Genomic DNA, 15,024 nt, shown 5'->3' with positions numbered 1-15,024 from the left:
CAGCAAAACAACTAATCATACCATAGGGTGCACAACACTGGCTCTATTGTCAATTGCAGCTCCCCCATTTGGCAGGCACTGCGTATTACTTCAAAATTCAGTAAGCCAGCCCTGTTCATTTATCTGAGTGAGACCCTGTACTTCTTCCCCAAAATCGTTCCCTGATGGCACAACTGTGTAAATTGTGGTTCCACTTATCCCATAGTTAGTCCTAGTAGTTCCAACATGACTCTGGAAGATGTAGTTTGGCGACTACAGGCTTAGTCAACTATCTTGTTGCAGGCATTTTGGCGCAGTATCAAGCCTGCAATTTGGCAGCTTGTCATTTTAGATATCTTAGCTTAAATAGAGGAGTGACTGAGAATAGCTGTTCTGTATTAAACTACAAGGAGAATGTAGTTAGCCAGAATACAGTTGTGCTACCAAAGTTGGAGTTCAGCCAATACATCTTGTTAAAACATGAGATTTTTGAAGTTTAGTCAAACAACAGTATCACTTCTGCTGTAAATTCATTGTCCCAATATAAGAGATTACGATAGAATAGCTGAGTAGATTACAGTTTTTTACAGCAATTCAGCATCAAAGTGGATTAATAAACTCTACCTGGAACAGCCATACAAAATAAAATCATTAATAACCTTTGTTTCCCCCTCATTTTACCACAGATATGTTGGGACACCAGAGCTTTAAAGCAGGCTATCACCCTATTAAAGAAAATGAATACTGGAACTCTTTTCAAATTGAAGGGCAGCATATAAATTCATAAAATCAATTAAACATGTTAGAGGTAAGGACCAGGATGCTAAATTCTCTTAAAAAAACAACTACTACTCTAAACTGTACAGTTTTCTTAGTCCTTGAGCTATGCTGACACTATGATAAACAGGGATGAGCATGAAACCAAGCAAGTTTTTTGAAGCACTCGAGCACCTCTGAATGTAAGTGATGACACAGACAATGAAATCTGAAGAGCCCACAAACCAAATTAGGTTTGTAAGACATTTGGTTTAGCTCATTTTTAAAATAATACTGGAATGGCAATCATATGACATAGTTTTTATGCTCCAAGAGTCCTCAGGGACCGAATGCAGATACAGGCAGTGTGCAAACCTGGCACATAGCATGTCTCTGCATGCATGGAGGTCACTGCATTCTTTCTTCCATGCACAAATACAGCTGGAGTGTGCTCTCCATAGCTAGAGACTCGGAATTAAGCATTTTCTGCTTTATTTTCCCTAGAATAGAATTACATTTTTGATCAGTATAAATCATTTGCTGTGAAATCAGACACAAGTTCTATAAGTGATAAAGCAAAACTGAGCATCGTAAAAGCACAATGTGACTTAAGCATTTTGAAAACACAGCAAAGCTCCCACTCCCCCACCCAAGCCCAACCCTTTCCAGCACTCCACTATTTACCAAAGTCTGTTGCTGTGGAAACAAATCTACTGTAATAAATGACAGTTTTGAGAAGAGAAGGAAACACAGCCGAGTCCCATGACAGAAATGAATGACGTTATTGTAACCATCGATGTCTCGTGAGTTTATCACCCACTTACATACATCAAAACAGATGCAAACACCCTCTAAATAATCTTTCACCAACATATGAAGACCTGATGACACACTTACTGTAAACTGCCCAAAGATGCTTAATTATTGGTGAGGATATAAATAGGGATGTGGGTGGCATTATGGGTTAAACCACAGAGCCTAGGACTTGCTGATCAGAAGGTCAGCGGTTCAAATCCCCATGATGGGGTGAGCTCCCGTTGCTCGGTCCCTGCTCCTGCCAACATAGCAGTTCGAAAGCATGTCAAAGTGCAAGTAGATAAATAGGTACCGCTCCAGTGGGAAGGTAAACGGCGTTTCCGTGCGCTGCTCTGGTTCACCAGAAGCGGCTTAGTCATGCTGGCCACATGACCCAGAAGCTGTACGCCGGCTCCCTCGGCCAATAAAGCGAGATGAGCGCCGCAACCCCAGAGTCGGTCACGACTGGACCTAATGGTCAGGGGTCCCTTTACCTTTACCTTTATACAAATATTATAAATAAATACAATTTCAAATATTAGTATTTTTACCTTTCAGGATCATACTCCAAAAGTAATGTCCTTTTCCAGCACATGGTTACTGGAAAGCTTGTATTTACTGCCAATGTCATACCACGCAGTGAAAGTGTGAGAACAGTCAAAAGTGCTGACTTGCAGCTAAGGGAGGAGTGGAACCCCGAAGGAACTGAAAACCCCTCTTCCTATGAAGAAGCCAGAAAGAGCTTGCCCACTTCTTCTATCTCATACAGAGTGAACAAAGACAACCATTAGGCAAGTGATAATCTACCGAGGTGTGCATGTAACCACTTTATAAGCTGGTCATAGAATCATAAATTGAAAGGAACCCCGAGGATTATCTAGTCCAACTCCCTGCAATGCAGGAATATGCAGCTATCCCTTACGGGGATAGAACCTGAAACCTTGGCATTATCAGCACCACGCTCTAACCAACTTAGCTGTCCAACTGTTGTGTTGTCATTTGTATTGTCCTGCGGAGTAATGAGGAATCTTGTCGCGCCTCTGAACCCAATCAGAAATCTAGGAAAGCAGAGGAATGGCAAGATTTTCTTCACCAGCTGGCAGGGTGATAAAAGAGAATACAGACAAAAAACCAGCTTGTTAAATGGTTATTCACTCATATTCACTCACATCCAGTGCTGTTCAGGACACAAGAAATAATGGAACTTTCTCCTGGTAACCTCTTGATGGGATTACTGCAGGTGTTGGGAGCTGTTGGCCCTCCAGATATTGCTGAACTACAATTCCCATCAGCCCCAGCCACTGTGGCCAATGGCCAGGGATGATGGTAATTGTAGTCCAGCGACATCCAGATAGCTAGAGCCCTAAAATTTTGAAGTAAAAAGTGATATAAATATTTAGAATAAACTACTCCTGAAGAACTGCTATAGATCTTCAGTGTAAATAGAGCATGAGCAAAGAACATATAATTAACAAGAGAACAATACTGAATCAGGATTTTGAAAGTCTGCCTTGAAAAAATAATGGGAGGGGCTTTTCCCCCTAAAAAGCAGCAGCAGCTTACTTTAACATAACTGATTGGCTTGATTTGTCCCATTAACCTACTTTGTAGCATCTAAGTGAGATGCCCCAACATTGTACAAATACACTTTTTAAAAAAATCCTATATAAAGACAAAGGTGGCTAATAAGTTCCCACTATTTCATCTTTATTTTTAAATTTTTCCTATTGAAATCTACCATACAGTCTCACACATACACATCTGGCATTCAACAGATATACTTTATGACTACAATTCTCTGAACATTATGAATGGGTAAGGGCAGTTTTACATAAGGCTCTCTAACCTCCCTCTAAGAACAGGCCCGAACCCTTAGGGATGCTCTTTTCAGTTGGCAAGAGAGGGAGAACTTTATGTATATAAATGCTGGGTCCAATCAAGTTCACTGGAATGTGACTTTTTCCATTACTAAGCCATGAAGTTATTGAGCTGGAACAGCTGCAGAAATTGAACTTTTATGACATCAGAAAGCTTCAAACCTCAGAAAGTTGAGCGCTAAAAGTGGAGCTGGAAACAACAAAAGCTTGAATAAACTGCCAAATATAAAATAAACTAGTTTCTAAATGACAGTTGTTCTTCTACTCAGAGTTCATAAATTTAGTATGATCAAAAGGAATTTCATGAAACAATCACCCTGAATGGGCCTTACTGAGACAAATGGCATTTGTCTGAAATGTTACCCTACCTCACCTACTAACAACTACTCAGATGCAAGTCCACTGAGTACAATGGGGTTTATAACCAAAGGATTACAGTGGTACCTCTGGTTACATACTTAATTCGTTCCGGAGGTCCGTTCTTAACCTGAAACTGTTCTTAACATGAAGCACCACTTTAGCTAATGGGGCCTCCCGCTGCTGCCGCGCCGCTGTCACACGATTTCTGTTCTCATCCTGAAGCGAAATTCTTAACCCCAGGTACTATTTCTGGGTTAGCAGAGTCTGTAACCTGAAGCGTATGTAACCCGAGGTACCACTGTATAGCCAAAGTGATGTACACCATTCAAAGGGAGGGGGGTGCTGTAGTGCAGAAAGGGTTAAAGCGAAGGCCCAGCTGTTACAGAATCCACAGCACCACTTGATAAAATTGTATCATGTTACTTGGTTAGAACAAAGTGCTTCCAAGAACAAACAGTATTGTTCCTAGAATGTCTATTACAATAAGAAGTGATAGTTGCACAAGTGTGAAGAGCGACTTACTGAATGGTAACCTCATTGGTGAGGAAATGGTGACCTCATTGGTGAGGAAAGACAAACTGCACTATTTCTCTGTTACGGCAGCACCATATTGCCACATTAGGAGAATGCAGTTTTACTATATCGCTCAAAGGAATTACCTCATGTAAGTCTTTCAAATAAATAGCAAACACCTGCAAGGATACCCCATTCTGGTAACCTTTCCTCTTTGTAGATTTTTCTATTTAGTCCTTCCAATGTATTTTACCTCATGTCTTTTGTACAACAGTTGTTAGAGGATGAAAAATGTGAGCGTTCCTCTGCTGTCCCACTCACCCCTACTTCCAACCTAGGAACAGGACATTGTGCTGAGTAAAAGTTAGTGCTAATACAACCCTTTGTGTATGTATAAAAATACAAAGGAAATGATATAAGTATTAGGGGAGACCCGTGCTAACAAATTAAGTTTGCAAGTCCAACCTGAATATGGATATGGCACCTACAAAACAATCAGTGTTGGCATTCTATGTTTTGGGAGAATGTGCTTTTGCTGTTAAAGTCAGCCTTGTACTGGTGGTTACAGCCTAGTTATGACACAGTGAATAATACATAAAGGTATTGTAACAAGAACAGGAAAGAAATTACAGACTCACAAAAAAATATTTAAAATCGTGATCTGATCTCTCTAGAACTTGCATAAATCAATACAGCCTTTAGTTTTTTTGCAGCTGGAAATGCCGTAACAAACATCACCATGGGTGGAATCATATGCCCACTTACCTGGCAGTAAACCCCTTTAACTTGATAGTTTTCCTTCTGAATGAACATGTATAGTATTGCTCTGCATATATGCCTTTCTATAGGAATGCAATGCTTTTCTAGGAGTTGATGGCAGTTTTTTAGGCTGCAGTCATATGCTCATGGACACTGAGTTAGCTTAATGTACTAATTAGGACATACTTCTGAATGAAACATGCACAGGATTGAGCTACATTATCCACTTCATAATGAAATATGCACTGGTGACTCTGGTTTGCAGTTATTATAGCCTATTTAATTAAAAGCTCCTTATGTTTAAGAGCCAGTGTTAAAGTATCAGATGAACCAGATCCAGCAGAACAATTATGTCAAATGCAAAAGCAACACTATTTCAGGTATTCACCATATAGTTGGATTAAAAAAAAACCACACACACACACACTCAATTAAATGGAAAGTATTTAAATATTCAAGTTGAAACTAGCAATATGAATTCAACTTTCATATATTTGCCAAAATTAAAGTGTCTCCAACAGTAACTGAACACATTTTTCCATAGCGCTAATAGTTTTCAAGCTTAGCTCTAACAATGGATTCACCATTTGTGCCACAACAAAGAACTATTTCAAGCAGCACAGCAAAGCACACTAGCAATAGTTGTGGCTTCCAGGCACAGGTGTACCTGGCACACCACAAAAAGTGTGATGAGCCCTAACTCTGGCCAATAGGGGGAGCAGCAAGAAACTAGCCAGACAGGTTCCTGAATGCCAACAGGCTTGACCACAGCAGCAGACAAACTCCTAAATAAGTGTGCACATAATTGCAACTGTGCAGAGCCTATCCTATTCATGTTTATTGAGATAACCTACTGAGTTCAATGGAATATACAGTACACCCAAGTAACTGTGCATAGGAAAAGTAGCCTTACATAGCAATACTCAGAAAGAAAAAGTCTCACTGTTTTCAGTGCCATCTATTTCCCAAAAGTGTGCAAAGTTACGCACAAGATTCAGATATTGGTGATCCTTCTATAACATCCCTGCATTCTCTTCTTTTGAATCATTCAAACAATCCATCAGAGCCAACCTATAATTATCATCTAAAACACCTGTAGGTGACCAATATAAATTAAATACTTCCTGTAATTTTGTTAACTATGAATTATTTGAATATTTTGAATGACTTTACATCCTGATATTAAATACATGGAAGTAAGTCCTTGCAACATGATAGTTGTGAATATGATCCTGATTAATGCACATGCCAGATACATGCATGCACCCAAGGTAAAAATGAAAAACGCCAAATGAACAGTCTCTTGTATGTGCAAATATAACTTCACTGGATGACTGCTAGTGTTTTTAGGAGCAGCCTTTTATCAAACCTCATTCCAAAATACCAAGGCGGCAATCATATGCATGCATACTTCAGTTGGAAATGTATCTCACTGAACTCAATGGGAGTTCAAATGGCCTGGTCTACAGGTCACATTAAAACCATAGTTAAAAACAAAATATGGTTTAATGTGAATGTGCAGTATGCTTTAAAAATTCTTGCTCCACTCCAATGTTTGAAACACAGATATATAAGGTAGAGGCCAAATGGCCCCTTTAATCAAGGTTACAGTCGCCAAAATGGAATGTCTAGTTGCCATTTTGGGGCAAGATGGCTCTAAAGTATTGTTTTTCAAATGATGAACCGACTGTGGTTGATTATCAGTTAAACATCTGGCTAGTGCAGATGACAACCTTGAACTAGGATAAGAACTTTGAGAACTTAAAGAAGAAAAGTCACTTGACCCACATATATATTGGCCTATTCCTGTCCCTTTTTCTTAATGGTCGCTTGGACCATTCTTAACGTAAGAATATTCTTCACAACTGAGCAGGGAAGTGGGGTGGGGTAAGTGAAGACAAGCTACAACAGTTAACTATAGTGTTGTTCACTGCTCCTGTCCAAACATCAGGAGTTAAAGTTTTGCAGGACCTCCTCCATCAGCTTGAACAGCTCCAAGTCTTGGCTTTCCCAAGAGAAGGCAGGCTGCACAAGCAGGAGGAGTGAGAGCAGCAGGGACCGGTGCAGCCCCGCCACAGGGATCAGGCAATGGGGCAAGCGGGCAGGTGAGCAGCTGACCTCCAAGCTGGGCTCAGCACAGCTGCTTGTAGCAGGACCCCAGCCCTGCCTCACATAGATGGAAAAATGTGGAGTGGTACATAATGCTCTACAAAAGATGCAGTCTTCTGCTACGCAACTGCGCAAATCAGCTGGCTTGCAGAAGAAGAGACTGCTCTTTCGCTGAAGCACTATGGTGTGAACCAGGTGACTTGCGCCATAGCATAGCAGCAAAAAACCCCACTGCTGTGCCGCAGCCTGCCAGATGGTGGAGATATCGGGCGCCATCCTGGTGCCCAGGCATCTTCACTTGGTCGCAAGTGGCCGAAAGCCAAGCGCAAAAAATTCCGGGGGAATTTTGAACACGGCTCCACTTCTGCTGTATCACCTGGAAACAAGTGACTCTCTGGCTTTCTGTGATGCCTGAACATGGGTTTGTGGTTTGTTTTCCCCAAACACATAATTGAGAAGTAAAGTAAGCCAAGATTCACATGTCACAACAAGCCAGACTATCTTGTTTTTCAGTGGGTCAGCAGCGGACAAGCAAAGGGAGAACTTTTGAGCTGTGTGCACCTTGCTTTTTTACATTAAACCATTGTTTGTTTTTAACTATGATTTAATGTGCTAAACTTACCAGGCTTATGTTTGAGATAAGGGTGCAAGTCACATTTCAAGATTCAGTGCTTGCTAAGAAAACATCTCATATCCTGTAAAAAATAAAGTGATTGGGGGGGGGAAGAATCAAGACTTCCTTTATCTTAAATAAAATATGGAAATATAATTGCTTGGAATCCAAGCCTTATATCTTCATAAAATACTTCATTCTGTTTACAGCTGTTCTAATACCAAGGAATAAATCTAGATTAATACACTGTTAGATGTAAATCAATGAGACAAAAATAATTTATTGTTTCTCCAAAACAGAAATAAGTGTGTTTTTCTGGTTATAAAATGAACGCAAATACAGATTAAAATTTCTTCATGTATTTTGATATCAGCAAAAATATTAATGAAAAACAATAAAAAGCTAATAATCCCAATTCTAAAACTTGCAAATTCATACCAGAGAGGACACAAGGGAGAGAGAATAAGAGAAACACCCAGGAGGAAAATGTCATTGCCCTGGCCTGCTGTCAATCACACTTGGGAGAAATAGGATCTATTGCCATAAGAAAGTTCAAAATTAATGATTGGAGTTACTGTTTTTGCATATAATGAAAGGCAGAATAAAAAAACTGAGACAAAGATACTGTGTGTGTGTGTACAGTCTTTGCCTTAACAAGGTAATGAGACAAGAACAACACCAGACAGTGATGTCACCGCATGAAGAAACAAAGGAAGCTGCACAAGCTGAAAAACTAGAACCCCTGTTCTGTGGCCTAAATGAAGAGACTATATCTGAAATCATCATTTTAAAATGTCACAATTAAATTATCAGGTCCAGAAAAACAGTGTCATCAATTAGGTGTGAAACATGCTTACACAGAGGTAATCCCCACTGAAATTTGGAGCTTGCTTCCAAGTAGAAATGGTTACAATCTGTTTTATTCAACCCAAGTTGTAGTTCTGTTTTATATTTGTTGCTGTTATTTATATTTTGCCCAGTACAGTGTTCCAAGCTCACTTCTGAAAGCTGTTTTCTATATATCTGCCTTTTAAAAAGGGAGCTCGGCATATTAAAAGACAAACACAGCAGCATTTTAACGCTGAAAATCAGACAAGAGAGGCACAGAAGAAGAAACAAAGAAAGTCTCCCCCATCAGGCTGAAAGCAAGAGGTTCAGCTTCGAGAGAGGTCTGGCCAGTTGTCAAATTTCAAACCTCAGGAGTAGAATAAGCACTGGGGGTGGGTAAGGTGGGGGCAGAAGGGAGGCCCCCAATTTCTGACATTCAACTCATGAAGTATACGTATTTTGGTTAATATCGATTCCTAGCCGCTGCATAAATGACACAAGTATGAGGGATTTTCATTTAAAAAACAAAACAACAACACCCCCAACAAAACTGTGTACATCCACACAAATATCAATAAATGAAGCCTCTCCCCACCAGGTTTTCCTGTGTTTTGGTTTTTTTTTGGAGGCTTCCCGTCCACCTTTTAAATTCCTCTCCTTCCCCACCCCGCAACCCCAGCCCTTGGTTTGCCCGTCTGACACGCACCGCCGTTCTCACGGCGACCCCGACCTCATCTCAACTTGTTGAGTTTCCCCCCTGCCCTTCTCCTCACCCCCCAACACACGGTACCTGATATGGCGGCGGCGGCTCCTGATCCGGCTCAGTCCCATCCCCATAGCTGGCCCTGTCCGACTGGGACTCGTGCAGCAGGGAGATGTCATCCGAGGTGGGGGATTTCAAGCAATTCCCCATCTTCCCCAAAGGGAAGTGGGGGGTCTCCTCCTCCTCCTCCTCAGAGACACAATGGCAGCTCCGGGCGACGGCTTTCCTCCGGCCTCCCCTCAGCAGCAGCACTAGCAGCAGCAGCAGGAGCCCAGCTCAGGAAGCTCATGCCAGCTTGCCAGCCTGCATAAGCAGCTTAGCCCCGAGTCGGCTCGCCCCAGGGACCCGCTGCCTGCCTGCCCGCCCGCCTCCCCCTCTTCCTCGCCGCACTCCGGCGGAGAAATGGCAGCGGGGTTGGGAAGGGAGAGCGGTCTTAGCCCTCGGCCGCCATCAGGGCCTCGGCAAGGGGCTTGCTTAGCCCTCCGGCGGGGGAACGGGCAGGGGAAGCGGCGTCGGCGTCCAGGTATATACACAGAGCCCGTCTCCTCCCTCAGCCCCAAGCGCGGTTCTTCTTCCTGGTCACCAGCCTTCTGCGCACTGAGCTTTTGTCAGGCAGGCCTCTCTCGCTCCGGAGCTCCTCCTCCTCCTCCTCCTCTCGCCCTGATGTCTACAGGCTCGGCTTCTCTCGCTGCACGCCTGGCCCCCACCTTCTCCTCCGAGCCAAAGGGAGAAACAAGCACCTTCAGGATCTGCGGCGGCGTTGAAACCAGCGGCTTTTTCCTTTCGCCAAAGTAGGCATTTTGTCCCGACATGCTTTCCGTATTAAGTTCCCGTCAGATTACGCGTCTCGTTCTAAAAGGAGGGCCTCCCCCCTCCCGACACAGCTGTAGCACTTTTGTCTGGAAGGTGTAACGTTGCATCCCCTCAAATAAGAAGCAGCTGGCAACCTTTCTCCGTTAAGACCGTCGTTTTAATTCAGGGCAATTGTAGGGAGCCCGATCCTATATATATACTTCCTGAGAAATCCCAAACACTTGCTGCCGGATAAGTATGTTGGAGATGACAGCGTTAATATGTTGGCTACTTCCCCATTGCGCTGACAAGTGTTGTTTTCTCCCACTGTGTTGTTAGGTGGGGTGCATATTCTAATTCAGACTGGTAATGGCGAGCATAAAACCAAGAGGCAACAATGGTTTTGTATTAAGTATTAAAAAACACTAGTGTTTATAACAAACCAGAAATTATTCTCTAGCTTTGTTAATATTGTTGTAGGTTGGCAGGGAGCAGATTTCCCTAAATGGCTGAGTGCCAGATCCTCCCCATAATTCCTGAATTTAGTAAAAGTCAGAATTAATCAAGGTTTGGTTAAACTTTGCCAGACACACACACCTTCTGGATTTAGTTATGCTAACGAGCCAAGGCAGCTCTGCAGAGCTAGCTGGATGGGCCATTAAAAAGGTAAAGGTACCCCTGCCCGTACGGGCCAGTCTTGCCAGACTCTAGGGTTGTGCGCTCATCTCACTCTATAGGCCGGGAGCCAGCACTGTCCGCAGACACTTCCGGGTCACGTGGCCAGCGTGACAAGCTGCATCTGGCACACGGAATGCCGTTTACCTTCCCGCTGGTAAGCGGTCCCTATTTATCTACTTGCACCCAGAGGTGCTTTCGAACTGCTAGGTTGGCAGGCGCTGGGACCGAACGATGGGAGCACACCCTGCCACGGGGATTCAAACTGCCAACCATGTGATCGGCAAGTCCTAGGCGCTGAGGTTTTACCCACAGCGCCACCCGCGTCGGATGGGCCATTAGTAGTGGACAAAACCATCAGAGGGCAAAACTGCCCTCTGCCAGGTGAGGGAGAGTAGCACCTCTTCTTTGCTGGGTGCTAGTGGCCAAAGGCAAAGGCCAGGTTCAGGGTTTCAACTCTGAATGCTATTGGCTCTGAAGGAGGTCCTTGAGTCTGTAAGCAGGGAGAAGGAGGGGCAGAACTCCATGTGATCTGGGAATGACAGCCAGGAGAAGAGATACACAGAGCAAGGCTTTTTGCTCTTCTTTGAATCAAATGCTGCACTTATGAAGGCCAGACCTGCTTGGAATGTGAATTCTCACAAATTAGCCCTTCATCTGGGTTTAAGTTGTATATATGTACAAATAAACCATATATCATAAAGATGCCAGTCTCCACTGTGTCTTATTCCCAAAGGAAACACAAACCCTGGGTAAATGCCTAGAATCCCTGAAGTGCACCACTCAGCAGAGATTGGGGTGTTTTTGACCTATAAACCCTTATGTGACTCACGACCACAGCACCTGAAGGATAGCCTCTCCCACATGAACCAACCTGAACCCTGCATTCTTTACCTGAGGCCCTTCTCCTTGTGCCCCCTCTGAGGGAGGTGCAAAGGGTGGGAACACAAGGATGGGCCTTCTCAGTAGTGGGTCTGTTTATGAAATGCTGCCCCCAGGGAGGGAGGCCTAGCAGCAGCACTGTTTTTAAACACCAAGCAAAAACATTCTTATTTACCCAGGCCTCTGGGTCACAAGCCAGTGGGACCAGGGTGGGCTTTTTGAGGAGTGGTCAGATCACCGCCTCTTTCAGGATGGCCAGGACCACTCTCTCCTGCAAGGATACATGGATTTACCCCTGGACTCATCTGGTTATACCATTTCAGCAAGTTCTAGCAAGGCAAGGGGGCAAGGGGCAAGAAGATACATCTGCCACATTGTCCTAAGCACCTTATCTGCACTGGTAGGCTGCATCCACCAAAACTGATCCCATAATGCTGCAACAGACATTGCACCTCAGTGGAGACTGCAGTGGATATAGCATCAATATTGCTATAGAGGTGACTTTAGCCTTGAAGTGCCTTGCAAAGTATTCACAGTGGGTTTCCGAAGAGTCTAAAACTCTATTCCCTGGAGTAGATGTTAATAGACATTTAGCAGGCTGGCTACTATCTTTGAAACTGGGAGGCAATCCACTTCACTATTGCTAGTAGGATTTCAAAAATGGCTTCAGTTCAGTTCGATTTGGAAGTAGGCTGCTTGAGACCAGATAGAAAAAGTAGCATAAAAACTTAAGCTGGTCATCTCAGTGGAGGTATTAGTACCAGTCATATGCAAAATAAGGACAGGTTACGTCATGCTAAAAAATAACCCACCCATATTTCTACTACCATAAGCCAGGTAGTAAAAAGACAGGAATTCAAAATTGTGTCTACTCTTTATAGATCAATTCTGAGACTATAGCAAAAGGCCACCTTAAGCCCCATCAAATATATTTATAAGCAATTTTAAGGAGAAGGGAATCATATTTTGCCTGCAGTATGTTATCAAAGTTTCAGACTGACTGTCTAGAAGAAAGGAACTGTCTGAGAAGTGACAAAAGACAAGGGGCCTGTTCGTTCATCAGAGATCACAGGATGAGACAAAAGACAAGGGGCCTGTTCATTTGTCAGAGATCACAGGATGAAGGGAGATCACCATGCTGAGATTCAACATTGTTAGTTTGTGGCCAACGTGGTTGTTAGGGCTGTTGTGGGTTGTCTTACTCACCCTCTCCATCAGCCCCGCAATCTTCAAGAATTAAAAGTCTACCCTGCAAGAGGCTTGACAGGCCTCCATCTGATCACAGATCCCCTATCCAGCTGAACATACATATTTTCTACTACCCATGTGAGAGGGCAAGATTTCAGTAATCCATTTGATTACTTCATATGACTACGAGATGGCACTGTGGACGAAGGCTGACACAACAAAACTGACAACACTTTACACCACAAGTTAGAACATAGATGGAATGCACAACCCTACCAACTTCAGAAGGAACACAATATTCTTCCTCCTTGTGTTAATTTAACATAGTGACCACAAAAATATTAACTCAAAAACATTAGTAATTGTTGAACTTCAACAAGTATCGCAATGACCCTGTGAAAATTCTATGTAATGAACAGCACAGGTAAAGATGGCACAGTATCATATACAGGTATCTGTGATTCACCAAGGAAAGGGAAAGAGACAAAAAAAAGTAAGAAAAGAAGAACTGAAGCAAAAATCAAGTTCTCAGACCATGTGCAACCAGTGGAGCAGCAGCAATTATTTGCCAGCACCAGCCTTCCACTGGGCCACTGCTGCCATACATAAGTTGATGTACCATCATGATTAAGAGTGTGTTTTGAACCAGAATGCCACTGGTTCATGTCTCATGGCCTCATCCTGGTGGCCTTGAACTTCCTAGGTAGCTTTAAGCAAGTCACTATTCTCTCTCAGTATATTTGCAATATGACAATACTAAAATAATAACACCTTTATTGTCATTGTACAGCCTGTGTGCAATGAAATTAAACGAGCCTCCCCCCCCCACTCAATCTCTTATCGAACAACACACCACCTCGCAAGTCAATTTCGCTATGTTATTTTCCATTCAACAGCCTAACAGCCCACGGATAGAAGCTATTTTTTAGCCTGTTAGTATGGCTGAGTATACTCTATATCTCCTGCCCAAGGGTAGAAGATTAAAGAGGTGATGGCCGGGGTGTGAGTCATCCCTGAGAATTTTTCTCGCTCTCCTAAGGCAACGATCCCTTGCGATGTCATCTAGCAGACTCAAGGGACAGCCCATGATGTCATGTGCCGTATTCACCACCCTCTGTAGAGACTTTCTGTCTGTGGCTGTCAGGCCAGCATACCACACTGTGATACAATATGAAAGGACACTTTCTATTGTGGACCGGTAGAAGGAGTTCATCAGTTGTTTAACATTACTTTCGCAAGACCCTGAGGAAATGGAGTCTCTGTTGGGCCTTTCTGACCACCTGAGTTATGTTGATTTTCCAAGTGAGGTCCTCACTAAGGTAGACTCCCAGGAATTTAAAGGAGGAGACTCTCTCCACACAGGCCCCCCCCCCCCGATATACAATGGGGCAGGTTCCCCTCTCTTCCTCTGGAAGTCCAACACCATCTCCTTTGTCTGACTAATATTTAGGTGCAAGTTATTCTCTAAGCACCATGTGGATACTTTTTAAACCTCCCCACTGTTTGCTGTTACATCTCCCCCTGCAACTAGGCCTACTTTGCAAGGTTGTTACATGCAAAGATTATTGCAATAATTTATGGAAATGCTATAAACAGCAGAAATGGTCTAAGTTTTTCTCATAAATGCTACGTTATTTTTAGATTTTACTACTAAAATCTGAATGGTTTAATCATAAGCACATTCTGTTAAATAACATTCCTCCAGAGGAAAATGGGATTTGTTCTGATGAGGTTTTGAAATTTAATTTATGCCCCTATAAGTATTTGTCTATTCACAGCCATCTCTATCTTGATCTGAGAAGGGAAAACCCAAATTATGTCCATACTAGGAACAATGGGAGGGACGTGGGTGGCACTGTGGTGTAAACCACGGAGCCTAGGGCTTTCTGATCGGAAGGTCGGCGGTTCGAATTCCCGTGATGGGGTGAGTTCCCATTGCTTGGTCCCTGCTCCTGCCAACCTAGCAGCTCAAAAAGCACACCCAGAGTGCAAGTAGATAAATAGGTACTGCTCTGGCGGGAAGGTAAACAGCATTTCTGTGTGCTGCTCTGGTTTCGCCAGAAGCGGCTTAGTCATGCTGGCCACATGACCCGGAAAAACTGTCTGTGGACAAACACCAGCTCCCTCGGCCAGGA

The 15,024-nt window shown here is 43.3% G+C and overlaps 1 protein-coding gene across 2 annotated transcripts in view; it reads right to left on the bottom strand.

Annotated features, from left to right (window-relative positions):
• The window catches only part of RNF11 (ring finger protein 11), a 29,830-nt gene extending 19,651 nt beyond the window's left edge, over nucleotides 1–10,179 (bottom strand). Inside the window, exon 1 of one of the 2 annotated variants that reach the window (XM_079980574.1) lies at nucleotides 10,093–10,179. In XM_079980574.1, coding sequence (XP_079836700.1) covers nucleotides 10,093–10,164 — 72 coding nt within the window. In that variant the 5' untranslated portion in view covers nucleotides 10,165–10,179. Of the gene's footprint in view, nucleotides 1–9,379; nucleotides 9,984–10,092 lie in introns of those variants that run through there. The other variant, XM_079980573.1, reaches the window with a different exon arrangement.
• Nucleotides 10,180–15,024: the final 4,845 nt, after the last annotated feature.

The sequence above is a fragment of the Podarcis cretensis genome, assembly GCF_951804945.1.
Source record: "Podarcis cretensis genome assembly, chromosome: 6".
Taxonomy (NCBI): Eukaryota; Metazoa; Chordata; class Lepidosauria; order Squamata; family Lacertidae; genus Podarcis; species Podarcis cretensis.
Note: the sequence above shows the minus strand (reverse complement) of the source record. Positions and strands in the feature narration are given on the sequence as shown.